We start from the raw sequence: 24360 nt of genomic DNA on the forward strand, positions 1-24360 counted from the left end.
ATTTAGAACAATAAATTTACATGGGTTTTAAAGGCACTCTGAGATACTGAGGGGAAGGTATTGTTTTTCAGATCTCTTGGGGTTAGCCAACCGGTCATATGAATTTATTGTGCATTCTGGTTCTCATCAAAAAAATCTACATTTTATGGCTTGCAGTGAAATGCATTCAATGAGAAAGTCAGCTCTTAAGTCACACCGACACGGTGATTTTTCTTGCATTTTGCCCATTTAGACACAACCTCAGAGCTTTTTTCCTGCAGGGATGATGAACACACGAGCTGCTCTGATCCATGCTGGCCATGTGTACCACTGTGAAATGCCCCTGCTCCGACAGGGTAGCCCTAAAAAGATGCAGGAAGAGAGGAAATCTTGGAGAAGAACTGTTGTAGATAGGTTTACTCTTTGGTGGGGAACAGGCCCTGCACTGCATTCCTGCCTATGGCAGACCTCTGCTCCCACTCCCCAGTGCCCTTTTGGGGCGGTTAGCCCATGTTTTCTTCCCTGCAGGTGTTTTTCACAGAGCATTTTTGTCAGCAGCAGCTGTCAGATTGCTTTGGTTGCTCAAATGTTGCTTGACCTCAGCATTTCTGGAGTGCAACCCAGCTCTTGTTGGAAATGTGGAGCGTGAAGACTAATGAGGAAGCTGTCAGTGTTCTTGTTCGCTGGTGGAGAACTGAGAGTACCTCCTTTAGTTCCTCTCGCTTCCTTCCAAAGAAATGGGGGTGAAGGTTGATGGGAGCTTCAGCCCAGAATAAGGCACTTTCTGGGGTTCACAGGAGGTTCAGCTGTGACACAGGGTGATGGTTTTGTCCCTAGTTGTCTTTTGCCTGGTGAAATGTGATTTCTGTCTCTTATCCTTTGCGTCTGCTGGTCCCAGTGTCCTTGCACCTGAGCTTTTAATGTAGATCCACGAGTTGGACACAATGGAACTTAAGGGTCCCTTCCATGTCAGGAGATTCCATGAATCTCTGATCTTGGGTGATGGTTTTTGTTCTCGGCTGCTGCACGTTGGTGCTGCTGTAGTGCAGCTGAGTACTTGTGATCTCACCATGAGCAGTGATTGTACCGTGACTGTCTCAGGGCGATGTGATGCAGCCCATCATGCACCCTGGTACACCGAAGTGAACCAGCACTGATGTGCTGCAGAAGACAAGGAATGATTGCCCTATGGCCTGCAGCCAGCAGAGCAGTTCCCTTCTCTCTACCATATGTGTGCAGGGATCAACAGAACTGCTTGTCAGATGGCTGAGTTTTCCCCAGAAATATCAGTGCCCTCTTAAAACACATTCAGACAATGCAGCTGCCTCACAAGTATTGCAATCCTGTTGTTTCATGTGTTTCCTAAATATACTGAAGATGCACCAGCCACATCGTTTGTCCTTAGAGGATGAACAGAGCCCTCTATGTTTCCATCAAACAAGAGAGAATCAAATGCTGCGAGGCCGTGCGGATGCCTTCTAATGATGTTTCTGTCCTTGCAGGCTCCCACTCCACCGTTTACAAGGACCCCATGATTCTTGTTGGACCAGAGAACCTCACGCTGACGGTGCATCAGACTGCAGTGCTGGAGTGCATCGCCACAGGCAACCCCCGGCCCATCGTCTCCTGGAGCCGCCTAGGTGAGCCCTGGGGTGATGGGGTGCCTCATGTCTCCTCATCGCCATCGCAGGGGAAACAGGGAGTGCCACTGGCTGTCTCAGCAACAAGTGATTCACTCTTTTCATTCCTGCAGTGATTAATTGTATGCTTGAAGTGCTTTTTATTTCCTTGTCTACGCTTTGCTTTTTCCCTCTGCCGAGATCCTGTTTTCAGCTGTTAAGGAGTGGGCTGGTTCAATCTGTAGATGTATCATGAAAGGTGATAATTTTCTTTCCCCGACTGACAGCGTCTCCTTCAGCTGCATCAAAAACATCACCACTGTTGGCCCCAGAGAAACAGAATCATACAACACAAACATGTCTTCCATGTAAAACAGACTTAAAAGAAACTTGCTGCCTGTTCAGAGAGTTCTATAAAAGCAGAGGGAGCTTAAAGTAGCCATGTCTGAAGCTCTGAAAAAACAGATGCTCACTGCCGAGGTCAGTGATATTCTTTAATCGGCATGGAAACCAGGGCCAGTGTCTGATGGCATCATACAAGCGGAATGTAACGTTATTCCCAGTCTGAAAGCAAGGGTTATTTTAGGCTCTAACTGGAATACTCAGAAAATACTTTGTGCAGAGCAACATTTCTGTTGCCCAACAGATGTCTGTGCTGAGCGAAGAGCTGATGGCTTTTGATTTGTCTTCTGGAGCTTGTAACTCTGTGTGAGCGTGCTGTGGGGTTGGGTTTAGTCAGCATTCCCCAAGGCCTTGTGATCTGCAAGGTCGTGTGGTTCTTAGAAGCTAATTTCTCCGAGTCACCCCAAGTGGCTCTGAAGCACAAACAGGGATAATCTTGTCCTTTGCTGCTGAGCTGGATGCGGGGCTTCAGGTCCGTGCTGCTAGGGTCAAGTGAGGCTTGTGGGAGGAGTGATGTCCCACCACAGAGCCATCTGTGAGGGCACAAGGACACGTACCAGCAGTAATAGTGCATTTCTCCATGCTTGCCTTCCTGCTTGCGTCCTCTGGTGGATTATAAAATCTGCCACTGACTACTTTTCCCCCAGAGCCATAACCATCAGATGGATGCTGGTTTAAAAATTCCCCAGATAAGCTCTAGCACTGTTCTGGTTCTCCTGGACACAAAGCAGCTCTATGTTAGTGCTCAACTATAATAAACTATGTTATAATTGCCTTAATTATAAGTGCTTATTACCTTCTTCAAAACACTTGTCTCTATAGAGCAGTGCAATAATGAAGATGTAATGGCTTCATGCTAGATTTGTCTGGATGGTGTGAGCTCAGCACTGCCTTCCACCAAAAATAAACACCCCTTGCGGCAAAGCAGCGGATTTAGAGCTGCTGAACAGGAAGGAGATCTCGTTACTTTCCCTACCCTTCAGTGTGAACCTTCCACATCCAAAGGATGACGATATCTTCATGACATTTCAACAATCTCAACAGCCTGCTGTCTCTTTGCAGGGATTTCAGAAGCATTTTCCTGCCTTCATCCCCTCCCAGAAGTGATAAAATCCATGGTCATGAGGTCTTAAAGATGTGCACCTGCTTTGGCTGTAGACCTGGCTTAATTTAAACAAAGTTAATGATATATGGCAATCCCTCCTGCTTGCTGGAGGGAAAGAGTCACAGCATTGCTGTTCTGCCAGGACTTTGCCCAGGGAGTCTTGCCATTTTGGAGGGTCTGTTTCAATCCGTTTGCTCACAGTTTTCATGTTGTGGCATTTCTTCTATCAGAAAGAAGCAGAAGAACATTTTTGCTTTTACAGCTATCTGTTGCAAGGGGAAGCAAGCCATAAAAACATTTGCACGTTCTGCTTTGCCTTTGCTAAAACCTGGCTGGTTTTCAGTGGGAAAGGCAGCTATAATTCTGGGCCAGTTTTTGACTGTCACACGATCAATTTTGAATTTAATTTCCTTGGGAATATGTTGTAGCTGCTGACCACAAACAGAATTCCTGTGTGTCGCAGTGCGTGTAATGTCAACATTCATTAGGGAGCAGGCTCTGAGAGAAATGTAAAATCATTAAGAGTTTGTTCAGGGAAGATAGGGCTTTTCCTTTCAGAGCTACGCACTTCAGGCTTGGACCTGTATGTGTGCACAAATGAATATCCTGGGCACTTCCAGCAAAGCCTTTTGAATGAATGACGATTTTAATGTATCCTTACCCTTTAACTGACAGGCCACTGAGCTGGCCTCCATAAAAGGTACCAAGGCAGAATAATACACTATTTAGAGAGATACAGAAAAGTGAGGCGAACAAGAAAAGACAGTGATTATCTGATAGCGTTATACAGGAGTTGTCAGAAGGGGTCACACAATGGGAAGGAAATTACTGAAGAGGGAGCCATTCAAGAAGTAAACTATACAACAATTGTAGGAGCCAATTAATTGGTAACTTATTGGACACAGAAGCTTGCAATAGATGGCTGACTGGTTGACAGGAGCACCGTTCCTGTAAGTGTTTAGAAATAATAGAGTAAATTTCACCACTTCACATACTGAATAGTCAACTGTTGCAATGTGCTCTAAGTATGCTAATCCAGTGCGCCCAGTGTCCGCTGGAGCAGGAGACCCATGTGCCTAAGAAGTAGAAGGCTACTATGGCACAATACAAAGAATTCACAAAAGACCTAAATGATCAACATTGGAAAGTTGTTACTGTCTTTCTACTTGCTACTTAAAAAAGAAAGGCGTTGGTGTTGTTGCATATTCATATCTCCTGGCGTGTTTTAACAGGTCCCTGTAATTGGTACCAGTGTGCCAATCACTTCTTAGCAGGCAGAGAAAGGACTCCTGAAGGCATCGTGTACACCTTGGAAAAACAAATAACGCAGCTCCCAAAGCCCAGGCATCTTGCATCCAGCCTTTGCTCCAACAGGAAACCTGGGAGCCTCTAATGCTCCACAACAGGCATTCTTTGGGAGCATCTCCCACTAGGAGAACACTCCAGTTTATTCCAGGCTGCTCTTCACGTCCTTCATCTGTCTGCAATTAAGGACCGACAGAGATAACCTGGTGGTCATTTCCCCCTAGTCTGGCTTGTTTTCAGCTCTCAGATGTTCTGCTTTTGAGTTCATAAGTGGAAGGTCACAGTAAATGATCAACAGTTTGAAGCCTGGAGAAATGACTTGTTGATGGGAAGCAGTGCCAAGAAGGTGGGTTTTCAGGGTCTTAATCTCCTGATCCAAGCCTCCCAGCAAGAAAAACAAGGTTAAAAGAGATGTCAGTCTTTGCAAAGTGGATGTGAGACATCAGTCCCAATGCGCAGCACTTCTGCAATGTGTTGAGCTTCCTGGGCACAAAGGATTTCTTATTTAAATGCTTTGTATTATTTGTACGCGTTGTCGGTGTTACCAAGTTAGACCTCATATTAGCTGAAAACCTAACTGATCACAGCGTGGCTCAGGTTGAGCTGGTTTGGGTTCCAGAGCCCTTTCCATACATTTCTCCAAACCCATCACAGCTGTGTGGTGCTGCATGACCCTCCCTTGTGTCCCAGACCTCCCATTGGGGTTCAAGAGTGCTGGATCTGCCTCTTTATCCTTAAAGCAAATAGAACAAGAAGGATAAGAAGTTGGGAACGTACAGATGTTATGCTAGAAGCTTGCAGGACTTTTTAGAAAACAGCAAATGAGAAAAACATATGGGCTGATTTGGCACAGGGACCCTGTGTGGCTGCTAGACGTGGCTGTGCTATTTGAATCAAACAGCAGCTCCCTTGGGGCTTCTGGGCTCGGAGGGCTTTGTTCCTCAGGGAGATGAAAGATGCTGGGTTGACAGGAGAGTTTCTTCAGAGCATCACACCTCTAATTAATACTTGGAGCCAGAGAAACGACTGAAGGAAGTATCGATGCAGGTATTCAGGCTGTGTGGAGTATCTGCTGCAGGCTGGGACCGTTGTGCTTAAATTATGCAGCACATGATAAATAATACAGTAAATCTACTGACATTCAAGTCACATTTCTGTGGTGTTTCTCAAGGCAATGATGGGATGAAGCATCCAAATACGGCTGCTTTGCATTTTTGCTGATCCCGTCCCTCCCTCGAGAGGGAGATTTGATTTTTACACCCATTGTAAATACAGGCATCCAAAAGGTCTAATTTAAAAGATGAAATCAAGTTCAATTTGAATTTAATTCAGACCTCTTTACACTTCAGTTCAAATGATGTTTGAAGGAAATGGTTCCTTCTTATTGCTCATTAAACGCGGGACAGGTCATGTTTTATTGTCCCTTTTATGACTGAGCCATTTACTGCTGCAGTGGCTTGGCCAGCTATGTGATCATTTAATCATTTAATGACATTGTTTTTCTCTGTCTAGAAGACCCAAGCATTTTTCTTTGCAATGCAAATAATGAAGTGATCTAGCATTGCCTGCCTAATGAAGCAAGGAAACCTTGAAGCTTAAAAATTTCCTGAAAAACAATACAACGAGCATGACAGGAGAAATGTTTATGAAGTGCTCGGTAGCTTTTGGACCGTGTTTTGCCAATAGCCTGATGCTGCCAGTCTGAAATGGGATCCCTCCAATGCTGCTGTCAGAGGCGTGAGCTCCCCATCCCATCCTTGCCCTGCCAAGTGGATCCGTATGTCTTGGTAGTTAATTTGCCCTTCCTTCCAGGTGCTGCTTTGCCTTTCTGTTTTCCCAGTCTGTTCCAGAGCCTGTTGGTTATCCAGTGGATCCAATCCTCATAATATTCTTTATTACGCAAAGCATAAGATGAGATCTAAAGCGTACCATTACAAGGTGACTTTCTTGAGGTTGTCTGGTGCTAATGGACCCCAGCAACAATTTCTACCCACTTGAGGTGGGTAAGACTATGGCACAGACCAGCAGAGCTCCTGGGAGGAAATTTTTTGGGTTAATGTTTCCCTTTCCTAACCACAGCTCTGAAGTGTAAGGCACAGACTCTTCTGCTGGGAAGCACACAATTCTGGAGGGCTCACGGGGTTTTCAGATGCAGTAATCATCAAGGGTGGTTCTTGCTTCTCCTTTTCTGTAAGCTCCTTAAACTGGATTCCCAGTTCCCATGTGAGGAAAGTATGCTTTCTAACTGCTGCTCCAGTAAGGCGAATTCCCTGCCTTGCCCCTCTGCTCAGACACCCTGACACATGCTAGGAGTGATTTAAAGCTGCCTTTGTCAGACAGTGTCTTAAAACACAAACCAATGAAACAATAAAAAGCAATAGCCTGATACTAATGAAACACATTGTAATTAGAGCTGGCTGAGAGTTTTCCAGTGAAAGCAGGCTTTGTTGGAGAAAGAAGAATTCTCTGATTCTGAACTATTTAATATTAAGTGTTTCAGTTTTGAAAATGTTGCTGCTCTCCAGCCGTCCTCCTTCAGACCCAGCACTCAGGATGAAGGCAGCCCTTTCAGCTCAGAGTTTGACTCCTGGCTATTCTGTGTACTCAGGAGTTCAGGAATCGAAAACCCAATGTTCATGCAGTCTCTGAAGGCAGTGCACAAATCCACTAAGGGTTAACAGACACAAAGCATCACTTCTAGCTCAGGAAATCCCCAAGTCATAAATTGCTGGTGGCAAGGGAAGTGCATCAGGGTGTTTGCTTGCTTTCCACAACATGTCTGTTGAATCCTTCATCAGTCCAATGTAGGAACTTGGACAGTGACTTGCAGAAGTTGGTATGATTTTATTTGGTTTTATTGCTCTAGTGAAAAGCATTCTGGGAACTTCATCTTAACCTGAACGTGATGTTGAAAGCTTCCACATTTCCTGTGATGGTGCCTTGGTTTTCCAAGCAGCACAAAGCGTGGCTTTGGGCAAACGCTTAACTGAGAATGCTGTTTTTCTCCAAAGACAGCTCTGCTAAGAGCATCAGCTATAAGCCATTGACTTTACTTGGCAGATCCCAGTACAAGTGCGTGGTACCACTCCGTAAGAACTTGGATTGGACCTCAAGAAAGTCTGTGCCTTGGAGAATTTCAGACAAAGGCCCAGTTTGCAACCTTTATATTTTTCCCTTTCTTACAGACGGCCGCCCAATTGGTGTGGAGGGAATCCAGGTGCTGGGGACAGGAAATCTGATGATCTCAGACCTCAGCGTGCAGCATTCTGGCATCTACGTGTGTGCTGCAAACAAACCTGGCACTCGGGTGCGAAGGACTGCTCAGGGCAGGCTCGTTGTACAAGGTGAGCACAGCAGGGGTAACACAATTGCAGAGTGATGGTACCCATGCGCTTTGCACAGCTTGTGTGTGTCTCTGGGCAGTGAGACGGGTTGGTTTGGGCTTCGCTGACGGTGTCAGACAAAGCAGTTCTTTTTTAGCAGTGGTTCTTCAGGTGGGTGAAAGTTTCTGTATCCCACAAAGGTGAGTGGTAACTTGGTATCCTTGAACTGAGGTCTCAGCTGTAAGAGTTGCAGTGTCTTAGCACCTCATCGGAAGTATATGGCTGAGCAGACTTCTGCTGTTACCTGTACATCTCAGCAGAGAGCACAGGATGAATTAGTTAGCCAGATTTGTCTCTTTCCCTCTGTGTGGTCTTAGTGATACAGGGATGTGGACACCGTTCTCTTACTGGACAAATCTGCATCATTCATGCAGTGATATCCAGGAGTAGATATGGCACAAATAAAACTAAAGCCATTTCCAGAAAGTCAGCAAGACTGTTTACTTTAGCAGTCTACACTGCATCTGAGCATCTTGCTCCAGTGTGAGTAAAGCCCCATTTGGGTTCACGCTCAGAGAATGCATGCTGCTCCCCTTCCCTGCAGCAACTGTCCTGAAATGTCACTGTGAGAGGGTGATTCAGCCCAGAGTAGAGTTCAGCCCTGAAGAAACCAAACAAATCCCCTGCATGTGCTCTGTGTAACCAGTCTCCATGGTGAGGGGAGCCAGGCAAGTATTTCAGAAAGCAAACCCAGCTGGCAGTGTGCTCTGAATGGCAGTAATCCGCCCCTGATTACAGGCACTCACCTCCTCTTCAAGCTAGTCCACTTAAAGCATCGTGCGTGCTCTCATCAGTTCACTCATTAACTATTGACTGATGATATCCTGAATCTGAAATTATACACCTCCTGCCGGAGCGAGCTAATTGAACCTTTCATGCTGGTGATGGGGAAAGTGCCCTGCTCCAGCCCTGATGCTCACCTGACAGGTCCTGAGAGTGGCTGCGGTGATCCAGCACCGCCTGCAGTCCCTGTGTGCTGGCATCCCTGTTCCCTTTTGCTTTGGGAGCAGCAGAAGGGGAGCTTGTACAGGGCTGAGTGATCCTCCTGGGTCTCAGGTGCCGGCAGGAGGTGAGAACTTGCCATTTCTTTTGCTGTTGCATTTCTAACTGAACTGTGCAGTGAGCACTGCCAGCTGGCCTGGGAGTCTCTTTTCAAGCAACACAGCCCAGGCATTGAGAACAACCCAAGCATTGAGAAAACCTCACTGTACTGACACAAACAATTTTGAGCTGCTGCAAGATGGCTCTGCACATGCTGCATGTGCTGCCCAAGCACAAAGCTGATTTCTAGGTAGCAGACAGGCAGAGCCAGAAGAAATTACTTGAAAAATCTATGATGTTGTAAAAATGCAGAAATTAGATACACCTGGGGGTTCCAGTTAGCAATTGGAGGAGAGGGGAAAGGGTAACACAGTTTCTCAGTGCCACAAAGCAGTCTCTTTGGAGAGCTGAACATCAGCCCCTGAGCAGCAGCAGTTTGTCTGGAGTAGGATTACTGTGGATTTTCACCTAGGAAACCAATATGAGAATTCGTCCCTAAAAGGGAGCCCAGCCTCACTATAGAAGGGAGTTGTTTCAGTGCTGGAGATGAGCAGAGAAGTGGGCAGTGGTGTGGAATATCCTTTGTGAAGCACTTATGGACATGAGCTGCGCTGTGCAAGAGTCGAACCTGCGTTGCCATCCATAAAGTGCCCGATGTTGAGGCAGGCTGTGCTTCCCCAGGAGGCAGCTGGGCTCATCCCGGCTTTGCTCACCCTCCTTCTAGAAGCAACTTCTCCATCTGAATCTCATTTTGCCTGAATTTTTCCAGCTGAGAGGTACAAATGATTGCCGTTCAGGTTTGCCTGGGAAGCAAACACCGGTAATGACTGATGTGGGAGACTGATTTTTATCTTTGTTGAGATGACAGCGATGCAGATTACATCCATAAAGAGAATAAAAGCCAAGAACAGGCTATCAAAAGCCTGGTTGGAGAGGAAGTTAGTACAGGGCTAGGACAATGCCAGAATCCTCAAAGCGCCAGGCCAGGTACTTGCTGCCTTTATACAGGGCCATTGAAGTGCCTGCAGGCACAAATTAACTTGCCCTGTGCCTTTTGAAGGAGGCACAGTTTTATAGATGGGAAACACGGGCAGAAAGAGCAATGTTTCCTGTTGTAAGGCGAGGAGCTGGCAGGAGGCAGGGACTGAAACCCCATCCGCCCTCCTGCTGCCGCCTCTGCCTCTCTGCAGGATGCCAGGGTCCCCATCCCAGCAGCCACAGAGGTGTTTTGTCACAGGGCTCTGCTTTTCCTCCAGCTTTTCGCATTGCAGGCTCTCCTTCAGATCATCTTATTATCTTCCTGGGAATTCCTCCTCCCTTCAGAGGATAAGGCCTCAATTCCCCCCTCCCTCCCTCCCTCCTTGCCCTCCCCTGGCCATTTAGGCTCCTTTGATCTCTTTTGTAAGGTTCTCACACAAGAAAGTTTCCATTTTCTCTCCAGATCCCAGTGCAGACATTTGAATATTGCTTTGTGCCGGGCTGCCAATGGAAGTCTCCCAGGGGAGCTGTGGAAGGGCCAAACGCAGCACGGCCAAGCATAGGGCATGCGTGTGTGCAGTGCAAGGGAAGAGCAAGCTTTGGTGGCAAGGGGAGAAAAACATATCAAAGCGCTTTCTCCCTACCTCCTGTGCAATCTTTTGTGCTTTATTATGTGTTTGGTGTCATAACAAACTGATGGGCTGTGAATGGCCAGATGGTCACCAGTGTTCTCCACTCCACGCTTCATTTCCTCCTGAAAGCTATGCAGAAAAATGAGAGCCCATCTCATAAATGGGTACCCATCTTAAGGACGTGGTTTTGAAGGCTCTGCCAACAATGCTTGCCTTGTTCGTGTTGTTTTCTGCTGGCAGAACAGAGCGTTGCTCCTCGGTCCAACAGATCTGGCTGCCGCTGCACTTCCTGGTGTTTCCTCCATCTCCGTGCCGTGTTGGTGTTGCTGTAGGGCTCAGTTTGCCAGCAGATGTGCTGCAGTTGCTGTGGTCAAGGCTCAGCACCGTGGCACGTGGTTTGCACCTCAGCCCTGGCTGCAATTCATGCTTCAGAACTGGCCCTGTGACCCGCTGCCTGGGTCAGCCTGCCCACCTGCTTGGTTGCCTTCCCAAGGAAAGCAGCTGAGCAGGGGCGTTGGATCTCATCCATTAGGATGATGTAGTGAGCTGTGATGCTGGAGCCCCAGTGTGTCCACCCTGGGCCAGGTAGGTGACCAGGAGGTGACATGGCCATGGTTCTGTCTTTGGCCCCAGCAGTCCCACCAGCTCTGCAGCTTACGCAGTTTCTCACAGAAGCATCTGTGCATCCTCTTAGGCAGTGGAAAGAGGCAAAATGAGAGGTGGTTCTCTATCTTCTGTCATCTGATGCTGTGCTTGACTGACTTCCCTGCTGACCCATCTTCTCCTTTATGCCCTTCTTGTGCACTGTGGACGCCTAATTTATGAGGTTTTGTTGCTTCTAGATTATTCTTCCTCCTCCTTACCCCAGCCTCCCTCCCTTAACCTATGACTGTAGCTAATTGAGAATTAATGACTGCTTAGTGTTTTGGGTGCAAGGGGCACTGGCACCTCGAATTTCACTGCAATAAAGACTGCACACCAAGCCAGTGCTGGGGCTGGGGCTGCATAGAGAGGCTCCCCATTATCTGAGGCCCAAGGGCTGGGAAGAGATGGATCCAGCCCAGCTCTCCCATTGCAGCCTGCTGTTACAGTGCATCTTTGTGCTATCACAGTTTGTGCACAGAAAAACCTATTGCAGCACTTTGTTAACGATTCTGAAGGTGGCATTAAGCATTATTGCTTTTTGATACTAATGTCATGCCCTTAAATATTCATTAAAAATTCATTAAAAATGATCCCCTCCCTCCCGTTAAGTCCTGAAGAATCAACATTCTGGTTTCCTCATCCCACAGAAGCAAGAGCTGGAGCCTGCCTGCTCCTCCTTGGATGGAATCCTCTGTTCTGAAGAGTGATCTTTGTTAAGGTCTACATTAAGATTTTCCTGGGAGGGCTGAGATGCTTCCCCTCACCACCTGCAGTGGCCTTTTGGCTGCAGGGTGGAAGGACGTGAGCTTTTGAGGCCGCTGTGCCTCAATGTGCTGAGCACTAATGAGATGCTCTGTTAATTATGAATGAAAATAAGACAGGGCTGTGCTGCTGCTCCTTTCTTGCTGATGAGGGGATTGAGTGCAGTCTCAGTAGGCTTGCAGATGACACCAAGTTGGGAGGAAGTGCTGATCTGCCTGGGGGCAGGAAGGCCCTACAGAGGGATGTGGGTAGGCTGGATCCATGGAGATGTGACACTGAGGCACATAGGCCGTGGGGATGGGTTGGGATTGGATTTGGTGGTCTTAGAGGTGATTTCCAACCCCTCGGTATGGGGTGAGCCATCAGAGGGGTCCATAATGAAGCTATCCAAAGATGGCCATGCCCTTCCTTAGCACTGCATCTTGCACCTGTGAGCATTGCAGGCGTGACTCCTGAGCCCAGATGAAAGCCAGGAGGTACACAGCCACTTGCAGAATAATTGCTCCTGCAAAACCTTCGCCAGCACAAAATGGGGGGCAGGAGGTTAAGGAAGCCTTGAAAATCAGGTCCCTAACGTGCTGTGCTCTCAGTGTGTGCCACAAAGGGAACCGTTCACTGCAGGGAAGGGAGATTTCATCCCCATTTGTCTGTGCTCTCAGCTTTATCGAACCCGTCCTGAATTTTATTTTAATTTATAAGTCTAGGGGGAAAAATGTGGAAAGGAAAAAGAAGGACAATGCATCGATCGGCACCTGGCGAAGTTTAGCAGGAGGTTCTGAAAATATGTGTCCATTAGGTTGTTGAGCTCAGGTTCATTAGTAGACCCGAGTGCCTGACAATAAACTGTGCTGGGGGACGCCCCTGACTGCTAACATAAGTCAGGGCTGCCATGCTCCACTTCCCTTTGGTTATTAAAACTGAAATAAGGGGTTCCTTCAAGGTAGATGAGCTCTTCAGTGAGCTTCTGTGTTTTTCTGCTTGCAGGACTTCTAACCAGTGACTTTGCTTTGAGACAGAGGCACCTTTTGGTGTGCTTTGGCCTTACTGCAGTGATAATGATGCTGTTTCCTTGCATGCATGCAGGTGGGGAAAAGCTTAATCGTGCTGTGCTGTCATAGCTAAACCCCTTGGTTTTTGTTCTGGGGTTTTTTTGGCCATGAACCACGAGGCTCTGCTCTTGCATAGCTGCTTCTGCCTGCAGCTTGCACCCAGCCAGCACATTTTTCTGGACCAGTCTGCTCCTTCCTCCCATCTCTGCATCTCACACCGGCCCCATGCATGGAAAATCTTGCAGGTAGCACTGAGTGTTTCTCCCTGGATGATCTTGCTTTTGTCGGAAGAATTTAACGCCAGCCATCCGCTGTGCAGCACTGGTTGGTAAATTCATTATGGGCTCATGCCTCTCGTCTGTTTGTCTTCATTGCGGCTGCTGCTGGTTCCACCTGATTTTAGGTCTCAGCATCAGCATGGAGTGTATTTATCACTTTGCCCTTTGAAGCGTAACTGCTTGAATAAACTCACCGGTTTGGCAGCGCCTTTCAGCCCTGCTTTCTGTAGGCTGCTGTGCTGTTTTATTCTGATAAATGGTTTTAAATCTATTCAGAGCTGCTGGGAGGGGGAGAAATCACTTTCTGTTTACAAATCTGAAGGTAAAAATGTTTGGTTATGAGGCTACAGCAGTTACAGGCTATGCGATCTCCTCCAAGGCTCAGCAGTTCCAGAAGGGTCCCAAGCTGCGGATCTGAGCTAAAAAGGGCTTCCTGTCTATTGCCATCAGGATGATGTGCAGCAAATCCCATATTTGCTGGGGACAGAAGAGCCTGCCAGATTGCCATGTGCATGTCTGTACATTCCTGTCCATTTGCAAGCAGTTTGCTAATGCCATTTTATATGTTATTTGCTGCCTATGCTGTGGCTTAGCCAAATGTCCCTGGATCTGACAATAATAGGACTTTCTTTCCAAGTACCTGAGACGATGCAAACCAAGCTACAAGGTTGCTTTTCATGCCAGAATGAAGACTAATCATCCTGACTTCTCTCCTTCTTCCTCCCTGCAGCCCCTGCAGAGTTCGTGCAGCATCCCCAGTCCATCTCCAGGCCCGTGGGGACCACAGCCATCTTCACGTGTGTGGCCCAAGGGGAGCCCCCCCCGCAGATCACTTGGCTGAGGAATGGGCAGATCCTGGAGACGAGTGACCACATCAAGCTGAAGAATAACAACAGGTAAGTGCCAGGGTGAAGGGCAGCGTCAGCCTGGAGTTGCCATGCACAAAGGATTGACATCACCTACCTGATGGCCCAGAAATAGCTGTTGCTGCAGGTCTGTTTCACATTGTTTAGCTACAAACATGGGATCAAACTGAATAAAGAGCACGTTAGCTCACACAGGCTTTGACCCGTGGGACCTGGCAACCGTCCTGATCCTCTTCTGGGTGTTTCTGGGAGGGCCAAATGTTGTCCCTGATGCTGGCTGGGACACCACGCTCACTCCACGGTGGAAGAGCTCATACACTGATCTGCCTGGGTGTGCAAATGCATTTCTCCGTTTGAGATATTTGCATGGAAGCTGGCTGTCACTGAACTACAGCCTTTTATCTCACCAGGGAAGAGTGTTTTCTCTGAGTACTAAATAACTGCATTTCCATTTGAGGGGATGGGGATGTTTGCACTGCGCAAATGATACGGTGGGATGCACTTAGTGTGAAAATTGCAAGTTGACAACATATTTCCTATGGAAATGGCATTGAACAATGTGCTGAAAAATAGTATTACCTGTGTTGTAAACCTAAATTATTGGTAGAGATTTGCACTCTGTAGTGTCATGCAGTTGCTCTCTGTATTGATGAATGTGACTCACAAGTCCACCTCGATGGAAAGTCAGGACCTTCAGTTCAGACTGGGTTGGTACCAACACGTGTTCCCTAGGAGAAAAGGGGGTTTTATTTCTGTAAGGTTCTCTGTAAGGCAGCTTTTTGTTTTCAGGGTCGAGGCATTTTTAAGGTTTGTTCCATGAAGGATGTGAATTGCAGGAAGGACAAGGTGTGAAATGTAATAACATCTTCTTGATCAGTGGAGGGTTTTTCATACTGAGATTTCAGAAAACTTCAGTGAACTTTGTGCCACTCATTCCATCCTCACGGTGTAATAGCTCACTGCTTGGGTTTCTGAGGCATGTCTGCCCTTAGAATATGAACAGAAATGGGAGAAGGGAAATCGGTGCGTCCCCCTGTATCGGCCAGGAGGCAGAGTCACGAGAGATCAAAGACTTCAAAAGCCATGAATAAACTCGCACAGAGTCCAGATCTGGGTCTTTCCTTGTGCCTTGCCTGTGAAATCATTCCTCCTCCCTGTTAAAGGAAGGCAAAAGTAGGGTCTTTGATCATGACCACGACTTCCAGCCAGTCCCATTGCCCAGAGCTGCGCTCCACGTGCCTGTTAACTGCCACTCGGTGAACATGGCTGTAATCATTTTCTTATGGCAGTCATTTAATGCAATTTAGCTGCAGCCTTTTCCATTGCAAGCAAACCGATCAGATTACAGTGCATCTGTAACAGGCTGGGGGAGCTCAGCCAATTCCTGGGCTCAGCTGACATGTGCTGTCTTCTGCAGCTGTAGTAATGCAGTTGTGAAGCAGAACCCCGAGGCCGTCGCTGTTGACAATACTGAACTTTTGGCTTCTTTTCCTCTACCTTTGGCCTACTCCAACCCCCAGTTCAGCAAAATGTCCGTGCCTGGCAGTTTCCAAAGCTTTCAGTCTGAAAAATGCTCTTGCTTGTCCAGTTTGTTGTTTGGTGCTCCATGAATCGAGGGAAAAGATGGATTAGTGTTTTATTCTTGACCTTTTTCAAGCTGTGCTTTGTTTCTTTCTCATGGGCATGACCGAGTTCACTTAGTTCCAGGCAGAATCTGCGACTGTGCCTTGGATTTATCAGTCTATTGAAGTTGGAAAATATTTGTCCATGTAAAGATGGATCACAAATCTACTAGTAATGAAGCTACTAAACTGCACCGTGAGCTACTTAATTAGATTTCATGGTTTCCTAGAAAATTCATTTGGATTAAAACTCTGCTTAATATAGCAATAAAGGTCTCAATGCCCCCATAGGGATTTTTAGGAAAAAAAAGAGTACATCATCCCAAATCATCATCCCAAATCATACCACGTGCTAATTGTTTTCAAAGTATGTTACTCAGAGCAACCTTGTTCTTGGAAAGGAACCCAACTAGAAGTGCGATCCGGACCTGCAGTGTCCGAGGTGGAGCTCTGCAAGCACAGCCCCTGCTTGAAGCATGGATCTTCTGGCTGTGTCCAATAAATTCCTCTTCCCTCGTGGTCCTTCTGATGCGAATCGTCGCTGCCTGGTGTGCTTATGGTTTCTTGACACATTAGCATTAAAGATCAGCCTTCTGCTGTGCCCTCTCCGGAGGTGGTTGTTATGTTTTGTAAATGCCAGCTGCGTGGGAACAAAATACCCAATCGATGATTAGCAAAAATCAAAAGCAGTTCTGGGATAGTGGATAATTGTTGATGAAAAATGCATGAAGGCTCAGGTGTGGGGAACTGTGGGGTTTGCCATTAAAATCTGTGAATAAGAAGCACTGGAGGGGCTGATGATGGGGGGTGTCCTGCCATGTGATCCCCGGGTTGGGGAGGGGGTTGAGAGGTGTCAGAGGGATGCTGTGCTCAGCCGTGCCCCTGGGTTCAGAGCTGACATGCTGCCCTTGCTTTTGATGGGGTGATTTGGATCGATGGTGATACCAGTGCTCTGGCCTAAGAGAAAGAGAAATCGGCATTTTCAGCTGCATTCCCACCTGGCAACACAGCCCTAACACATGTGGGCTGCTGCAGCAGGAAGGGGTGGTAACTGGATGTATTAGTTGTGAGCTTGTGTAAAATCATGCTTTTTAGGTTATTACTTCAAAATCTACAAGGAAGCATGAAATACTACCTAAATTACTGCTCTGAGAGGTTTATTGCTTTTCTTCCTTTAACCCAATCAGATTCAGGGGGATAATTTTCAGCCCAGGAGTGGGGGTTATGTTGCTGTAATAGCAAGGAACAAAGGCTAACATCTTCAGAGAAGGCAGGCTCTAAATATTGATTTTCCAAGAAGATTTTATTTACAAAATGGTAATTAAGGGACTTAATTTGTTCCACGGGAGGAAGGCTTCGTTAGAACTCAGGCTCAGGTGGTGTTTGCTCTCCTTGTGACCTTTGCTTATGAACTGTCTGCTGCTTAAATTCTTCATCACTGGTTTGTCCTTGTTTTAGTGCAGTGGGAATGACTCACTTCAAGGGCTGTGCATGTACTTCAAGGGATTATCAGAGAAAATACTCCGCTACCTAGATTTGAGGACAACTTTGCTTTTCTTGACTGGTTGTGTCGCAGATATGGAGAATGGGCTTCAAGGAGATACCCTCATGTGCTTTTGGGTACCAAACCCATGGCAACCACAGCCTGCTGCTGGCAAGGAGGCATTTGGCTACGGAATCCATGTTAGCTGGGTGCAGAGAGGTACAAAGGGATTTGTGCATCCCTTCAAGCTCCTGAATTTGGAGGGATTTGGGCGCCTTGCAGGAGGACAGGCGAGCCTGTGGGTTGTGCACGCAATGAGCTTAAAGACCTTGGGTGATTATGAGAAGATATTGAAAATCATATTTCAGTTCCCAGAAGCATGACAAATAAGCACGTGGAGGACCGGGATGCGAACCAGCTGCTTGTGATTTAAGAATAATTTATGGGTTTGACTTCATTTGGAAGAGACACGTGGGGAGGCTGTGCAGGCTCCTAATTGCCTTTGTGGGGGGGTGGGTCTGCGCACGGTCGCACACAGCGTGATGCTCGGTGGGGCAGCCCCTTCCATGGGCACCAGTCCTGTGCCAGGGTCACACTGCAGCCCCAGGGCAGGTGGTGGTGATGGGTGTCAGTCTGTCCTCTTGTGGCTGCTGTTGTGTTGCTACTGCTCTACTCAGGAAGTTCAGTTCAGGGGCTTCAGTGTTTCTTGGGACAAAATACACCTGGGAGGGCTTATTATTGAGCAGCAGTAGCTCTCTCAGCTGTCTGTATTACTGCTACCAACACAGGCATCCACCCTCCTTTCCAGGAGCTTCTTCTGAGATGTTCTGTGCTCTGTGTTTCTGTAGATGTAAAACCTTCTCTGCTCCCTGCCTCGGACGGGATTCTGTTAAATCTGTAGTTTCAAACAGAGCAAGTGGCAGCAGCTCATTCACTACATGTCCTCAGTGCTATATAACATTGCAAACCCAGGTGTCCTGAAGCCAGCAGGGAAGAATGAGCATTTCAGGATGAAGTGGTCCTGCTGCTGTACCTTTTTACAGCATCCTCTTCTGAGAAAAGCCATCCTACAGCCACATCCCTGTCCTGCTGGAAGCTGTCCTCTCCCAGGGCTGCAAGAAAAAGCAGCATCTCTGTCTGACAGCTTTGCAGGGCTGAGCATTGGCTGTGACCCTTTTGTCTGCAGGTGAGCGGGTGGGGAGGCTCCCACTGGCACCATGCATCCTATTTGGGAATGGCAGCATTCCTGCAGGAACTGCACTGGGGTGAGTCTGTAACCAAAGAGCTGGGTGGGATCCTGGCTTGTGTTTTCTAGACACCAGCCAGGCTGCACAGAAAGGGATTATCCTCCTGTCCTGCATAGCACGACCCAGGCGATTTGGTTCCACCTAAGAAGCCTGCAGGGCATTTAATTCCTAGGGGCGTTAGAATGTGTGTGAAAGGCTGGGAATGATCTGTAGCGTCCGTCTGGGCCAACGAGTGTCACCCTTTATGTTTTGCACCTTATTCTCAGCCTACACTAAAGGCAGCCTCCAAACCCAGGCATTTCTGCATTAATTTCATCACACTCCCGCTTTGTGCGTGCGCGCGCATGCTGATCTCCTTCCAGCTGGGCCCCTCTCCTCCTTTGTGCCACTGAATCGATGAAGAGCCTTCCTTCAATCCTCAGACTTTTGCAGAGGAGCCTTTGGAAAGCTGATCTCTGGTCAACGGCCCGGACCCCTGACCTCAGCAAGATCAGTCATCCTGATTGCCTGCAAGCCGCGAGACAGCTTGGGAATAGCAGCTCGGAGCCCTCCCACTCCCCTCCTCACTCTGGCTCAGCAGAGTGTGAACCCACAGCCTTTCTTTTCCCCACCTCCATCAACACCCAGTGGGGCTTTGTGCCCAGATGTGACGCAGCCCGCACGGCTCTGGTGAGCAGCACAAAGTCCTCTGGCATCTCGCCGTGGTGGCGGCGCTGCCGGCCTGCCGCTCACAGGAAAGTTTTCCAGCAGCAGATGTCCCAGGAGTGACAGATTTTTCCCGGTGACGGGAAGGAAGAAAAGGACACCTCCTATTTCAGATGGTTGATGCGCAGCGATGCTCTGCGCTGCCTCACACAGCAGCCACATCTTTTCCTTTTGTTGGATCTTCCTTAGAAAAAGAGAACAATTAGAAAAGCATCTTCTGCATCCAGGGGTGCTGTGTGAGGTAGGCAGAATGTGTCAGTAGTTCAGATGCAAAAGGATGCACAGCAAAGAGAGTATGGGAACTGGGGTTCCCATAACCCACTGCCAACTCCTTATATTGCAGCTTGGCAGCCCCTTGTAGGGCTCTGTCTGTGAGTTGAAGGGAGAGAAACTGGTGTTCACAGAGCTGGTGTTTAGATGCTGGGCATCCCACTCACTTGATGTGTGCTCCTCCCCCAGGTTTATAGGCAGAGCTGCAAATCCGGCAGCTTTACTGACCCTGTTGCTTGTGCGTCCTTCCAGGTGACTCATTGTACAGCCAAACCCAGCTGTTTTGTTTTTCATTGCAAATCACGATTAAGATGGACTTTTCAAAGCCAGAGGCACATTTGAAGCTATCTTCATGATCACTTTGAGGGAATTTGCCATATTTCTATTCCTTCTGGCGTGGCACCCACTAGCACTCTGCAGAGGATGGCCGGGGCTCTGCCAATGCATCTCAAGCATCCTCCCCTTTTCCCTCCTCTCTCTGTCTTTTAAATGCAAAGCAGATAAGTAAGTACACTTGGAGGCAGCAGATAAATGGTCCTTGTTCCTGGCTGGCTTTGTGCTTACCACTGCTCTCGGTGTGTATGCCAACCCTGGCTGCCTGCTCCAACCCTGGCTGCCTGCTCTCGGTGCCCAGATGCACTGCAGCCGTGCAGAAATAATCCCCACATTGACAGGGCAGGAGGAAACACCGCTGCTCCCTGCACACATCTGCTTTATGCAGAGCTGCAAGTGCAGCTCTTGCACTGCATAATCCTGCCTGCTGCCATCTGTCCTCGCCGGAGTGGGGCCGTTGAGTTGAGCCACACGCCAGGGCTCCCCTTCCATTTAATCAGATCTGCTGAGCCCGTGGCGATGAGAGGGGCTTAGGGCTTGTTCTGTAAAATCACCATATCAGCTGAAACCATCACATTTGATATTCCATTTACAATGTTTCCAAGGAAACAAAGGCACGGGGCATAAATAGATGGCTGTTAAACATTTGCTCAGTCACCATGGTCTGGATAATTTGCAAGGCAGAAATACAAATGTTAGATCAACAGCGATAATAAATTTTAACACTGGAAGACCAATATTTTGCTGCAATTAGAAGCATTCATTCTGTCATCCAGGCAGGTTATTTATCATTGCCTCCTCCCATGTACTGTCTTTCATTTGCATAAAAGACAGCTTTGATTACGACTCCCTAAAAACCACAGAGTGCCCCTTGCATCAGCAGAGGTGCTCATGATTTACTCGTGTGCACTCAGCTCTGAGGTCCACCTGGAATTCACTTCAGGAGAAGAAACTGGTCTCATCCTCCCTAGAAGCAGCAGGTGTGGTTTTGGTTAGATTTGGCTCATTTTTTGCAGAAAAAACAGTGAACAAAAGGCTCGTGTAAGCTTTGGCACAAGGCAAAGAGATGATGCTAAAACTGAGAGGCATTGAGGTCTCCCAAACGTTCTGCCAAAATTCAAATGAAGTGGACCGGGGGCTCGAGCAGGAACTTTACCTCTGAAATGAAACAGTTGAGGTGCCCATGTGTACATGCAGTCCAGTTGTCTATGTGCCCATCAAGCCACCAGCAGCATCCCAGAGTGTGCTCACCAGGGGTGGTGCAGAGACAGGAGCACTGTCTTTTGGGGAAGAGGTGCTTCAGTGGCTTTCTCCCTCTATTAGGGTTGTTTTCCAGCAGGGCTGCCTATGGTTGTCTTTGATGCATGGAAATGCACTGAGGGTTTTTGCAGATGCTTTAAACCTGCACTGTACTCATAGGCTTTGGCTTTGGGCTCATGGTGACTGTTTCTTTGAGAATACAGAGCTAGGAGCTGAGCACGTAACCCTGCTGAATAAGTCAGCTAATCCTCCTGTCACCCCAAGACTGCTCTAATATGCTGTAATACAATTAGAGCATCACCGAGGGGCATTCTGGCTGCACTCAGTCAGTCCTGGCTTAGCACCCATGTGCGGTGCCTGAACAGAATCACTGCTGGTGGCTGTTTGGCATGCTGTGTGGCTGGGTTACCTGTGGCCATCTGGAGATCCTTGTATTTACCTTCACCTCTTCAGCATGGATTCGGGTAGGAGTGTCCTTGGGAACTCACGTAATCCCCATTGCGGTGATGGGTTGATGGTTGGATCCGACGATCTAAGGTCTTTTCCTACCTTGATGATTCTATGCTTGGCCCTCTCGTGTCCCCGTGCAGCACTCTGTCCATCTATGGGATCAACCAGGCGGATGAAGCCATCTACCAATGCATCGCCGAGAACAGCGCCGGCTCCACGCAGGCCAGCGCCCGCCTGACGGTCCTGTGGGCAGAAGGGCTGCCTGGACCCCCGCAGAGCGTGAGGGCCGAGACGGTGTCTGCCACCACCATCCAGGTGTCCTGGGAGGAGCCCCTGCAGAACACCAAGGAGATCATCGGCTACGTGCTGCACATCCGGAAAGCTGCAGGTATGGTCTGCCCACTGCCCAGAGGTTCCTCAGCCTTCACAGAATGTAGCAGTGAGGTCCAATAGATGCACCGGGTCTGTACTGCAGTGCTGCCATCAACTCCATCTCCTCCGTCTTTCTGAAAGACTGGTCGGGCAATAAGGGGTGGTATGAGTAGCAAAAGGGTTGGGAGAGTGAAGCTGAATGATCAAATTGCATCAAAAGAGGGTATAGAGACCCAAAAGAGGGTATAGGGACCCAAAAATCTCTTCATTAGGGACCAAACTTACTGCTTACAAAATCTCTTCAATCCCTTTACCTCTTGCAAAGTCTAATGTGTCTCTGTTCTGTCTTTCAACTTAGATCCCGTGGAGATGGAGTATCAGGAGGCTGTTAGCAAGAGCACCTTCCAGCAGCTAGTGACTGATTTAGAACCCTCGACCAGCTATAGCTTCTATATAAAGGCTTACACCTCCCGGGGTGCCAGCAAAGCCTCAGAAGTCACAGTGGTGAGCACACTGGGAGAAGGTAAGGATCGCTTTGCGCTTGGGCCGTCAGATGCTGAAACCTGCTGTGCACAGCAGCAGCACCACTCACCCTGATACCCATTCCCCAGCACCTTGGCATGCAGCCTGTGTTGTTGTTGCTCCTGATTTCCTGCTCTTCTCACACTGTGGGGTATTGTTTAAAGCTCACATTTATTGTTGTTACATGGGGATCAACCAATGGCCTTAAATGTTGTGTTTTACTCACGCTGTAGCAGAGTGTGAGTGCAAATCAGTCCTCTCATTCATCTTGCAGCAGCTGTGGGCTTTTCCTATACTGCTTGCTACATGCACATTTCCTCTTGGAGAAGTTCTCTCTGCAGCTCTGGTACTCACAGCTCTTACCTGATAGGTGCCACGCTTTTCTGAATTTAACCTTTTTATGCTCTGCCTTTGAGAAAGCACACTGACTTGGGTTGTCCTAGCCCACGAGTCCCTGCCCTGGAGCAGCCCTCTGTTTCAGTGGGAAGTTAGGCAGGTCTCCAGGTCTTTTCTCTGCCTTGGCCTCCCAGATGTGGCCACCGGTTGGCTTCTCCAGTTAAAGTGGGAACTCTGATGCAGGGCACTTTGTGTATGGACACCAGCCAGAAACCACAATCTGAGTGTGATCTGCAAACATCACCCATCTAGCTGCTGGCATTTGGAGGACGTTTTCCTACCATCTCATGTGCCTCTCCAGCACCTCTGAATCCTTGTCTCACTGAGAATCATTTCCTAGGAGCCTGCCGTTGTTCTCCTGAACACTCAGTATTTACAAATTTGCAGTAGGAAGGGCATGAGGTACAATGTAAGATTAAATGAAAGAGTACGCTGACTTACAGGTGGGGAATCCGGCCCTCCTTCCATCTTGAGCTGTTGCTGCCATTTACTACAGCATTTAAGCAACACCACCACTAGACACTTGCCTCGCAAGTTTATTTTATTGGTGCTCCACAGGAAATCAGTCACCCTTTGAGTTTGTTTTTCCTTCCAATTTAGAGACAGAGGAACTGACCAAGCTGCAACTTGAAATTCCTTGACCCGATGCTCTGAGTTCAGCTACTGCAGCTAAAAGCCAGCCATGCTTCACAGAGTCTGGTGCTTCTGCTGAAGTTTGGGTCAAGCAAGATAGGGCATTTTGTCATTATTACTTTCAATCACAGCAGGAATAGTTAAGTATCTGGTAATGGGATCATAAATTTCCAGGCTCTCTGAAATTGCAAAGCATCGTTGTCCTGCTCTGCTACCCTTCAAAAAGTCTTATTCTGTGTTAATGAACCTGCAGCAATTAGCTACGTGTTCAGGATGGACAGGCTGGCCTGGTTAAGATCACTCAACCTGGGGTTGCCTCCCAGGATGATAAAAGGAGATTTACAAGCCCACTTCTGTCTTGATTTGTAAGTAGACATGGTGCAGACAGTGCTGGCTCTCTCTGAATTTTTTTTGCTTTGCTTCACTCTTGCTCACAGAGTTGAGAGGGGCAGGGAGCCAGGATCCAGCAGCTCTGGCCACCAAATTCAGTTTTGCTGCAGATATGCCCCTTCTCATGCACAGCCAAGCCATGTCACACTGTGCCTCCCCAGGTTACACCAAAGAGCAGTGAGTGATCCTTTGTATCTGGGGAGCTGTGAAGCCGTACTGTTAAACGGCCTTGGAAGGGAGCAGAGTTGTCCTGCTCTGCTGGAAAGAAGCTGAGGGCTCCTTTTGGCTGCAGGATATAGCTCAGCTCCACAGAGCTTGTCAGAGCTGCAGGCAAAGGTGTGGGCAGCTGGAACTGCTCAGACCCACCTTGCATTGACCGTGTTCTGCTGGTGTGGTTCTCAGAGCAGGGCTGCTTTTCAGGGTAGTAATATGCTGAGACAGTGCACATGGCTGAAGATCCCAATGCTTTCTGTAAGCACAGTGCCCCTTCCTTTGTGGCCAGTCATAATTTTGGATGAGAGGAAGGCAGCAAGGTGCTGCAGAGAAACCAAACAAGACAACCTTGTCCTCCTTGCTAGAAAGGTCTGCTCGCCTCCTCGCTGTTCTTCCTCCCCCCGGCACTGGTGGCCCTTC

At 48.1% G+C, this 24360-nt stretch overlaps 1 protein-coding gene across 1 annotated transcript in view; it reads left to right on the forward strand.

Moving 5' to 3' along the window:
* The window catches only part of IGDCC3 (immunoglobulin superfamily DCC subclass member 3), a gene marked incomplete at both ends in the record, with an annotated part of 83084 nt that overhangs the window by 53477 nt on the left and 5247 nt on the right, over positions 1–24360 (forward strand). Inside the window, 5 exons of the mRNA XM_079540921.1 lie at positions 1482–1619; positions 7596–7754; positions 13909–14074; positions 21555–21802; positions 22145–22309. Of these exons, the coding sequence (XP_079397047.1) occupies positions 1482–1619; positions 7596–7754; positions 13909–14074; positions 21555–21802; positions 22145–22309 (876 nt within the window). The remainder of the gene's footprint in view (positions 1–1481; positions 1620–7595; positions 7755–13908; positions 14075–21554; positions 21803–22144; positions 22310–24360) is intronic.

Source organism: Tetrao urogallus (assembly GCF_951394365.1).
Source record: "Tetrao urogallus genome assembly, chromosome: 11".
Lineage (NCBI taxonomy): Eukaryota > Metazoa > Chordata > Aves > Galliformes > Phasianidae > Tetrao > Tetrao urogallus.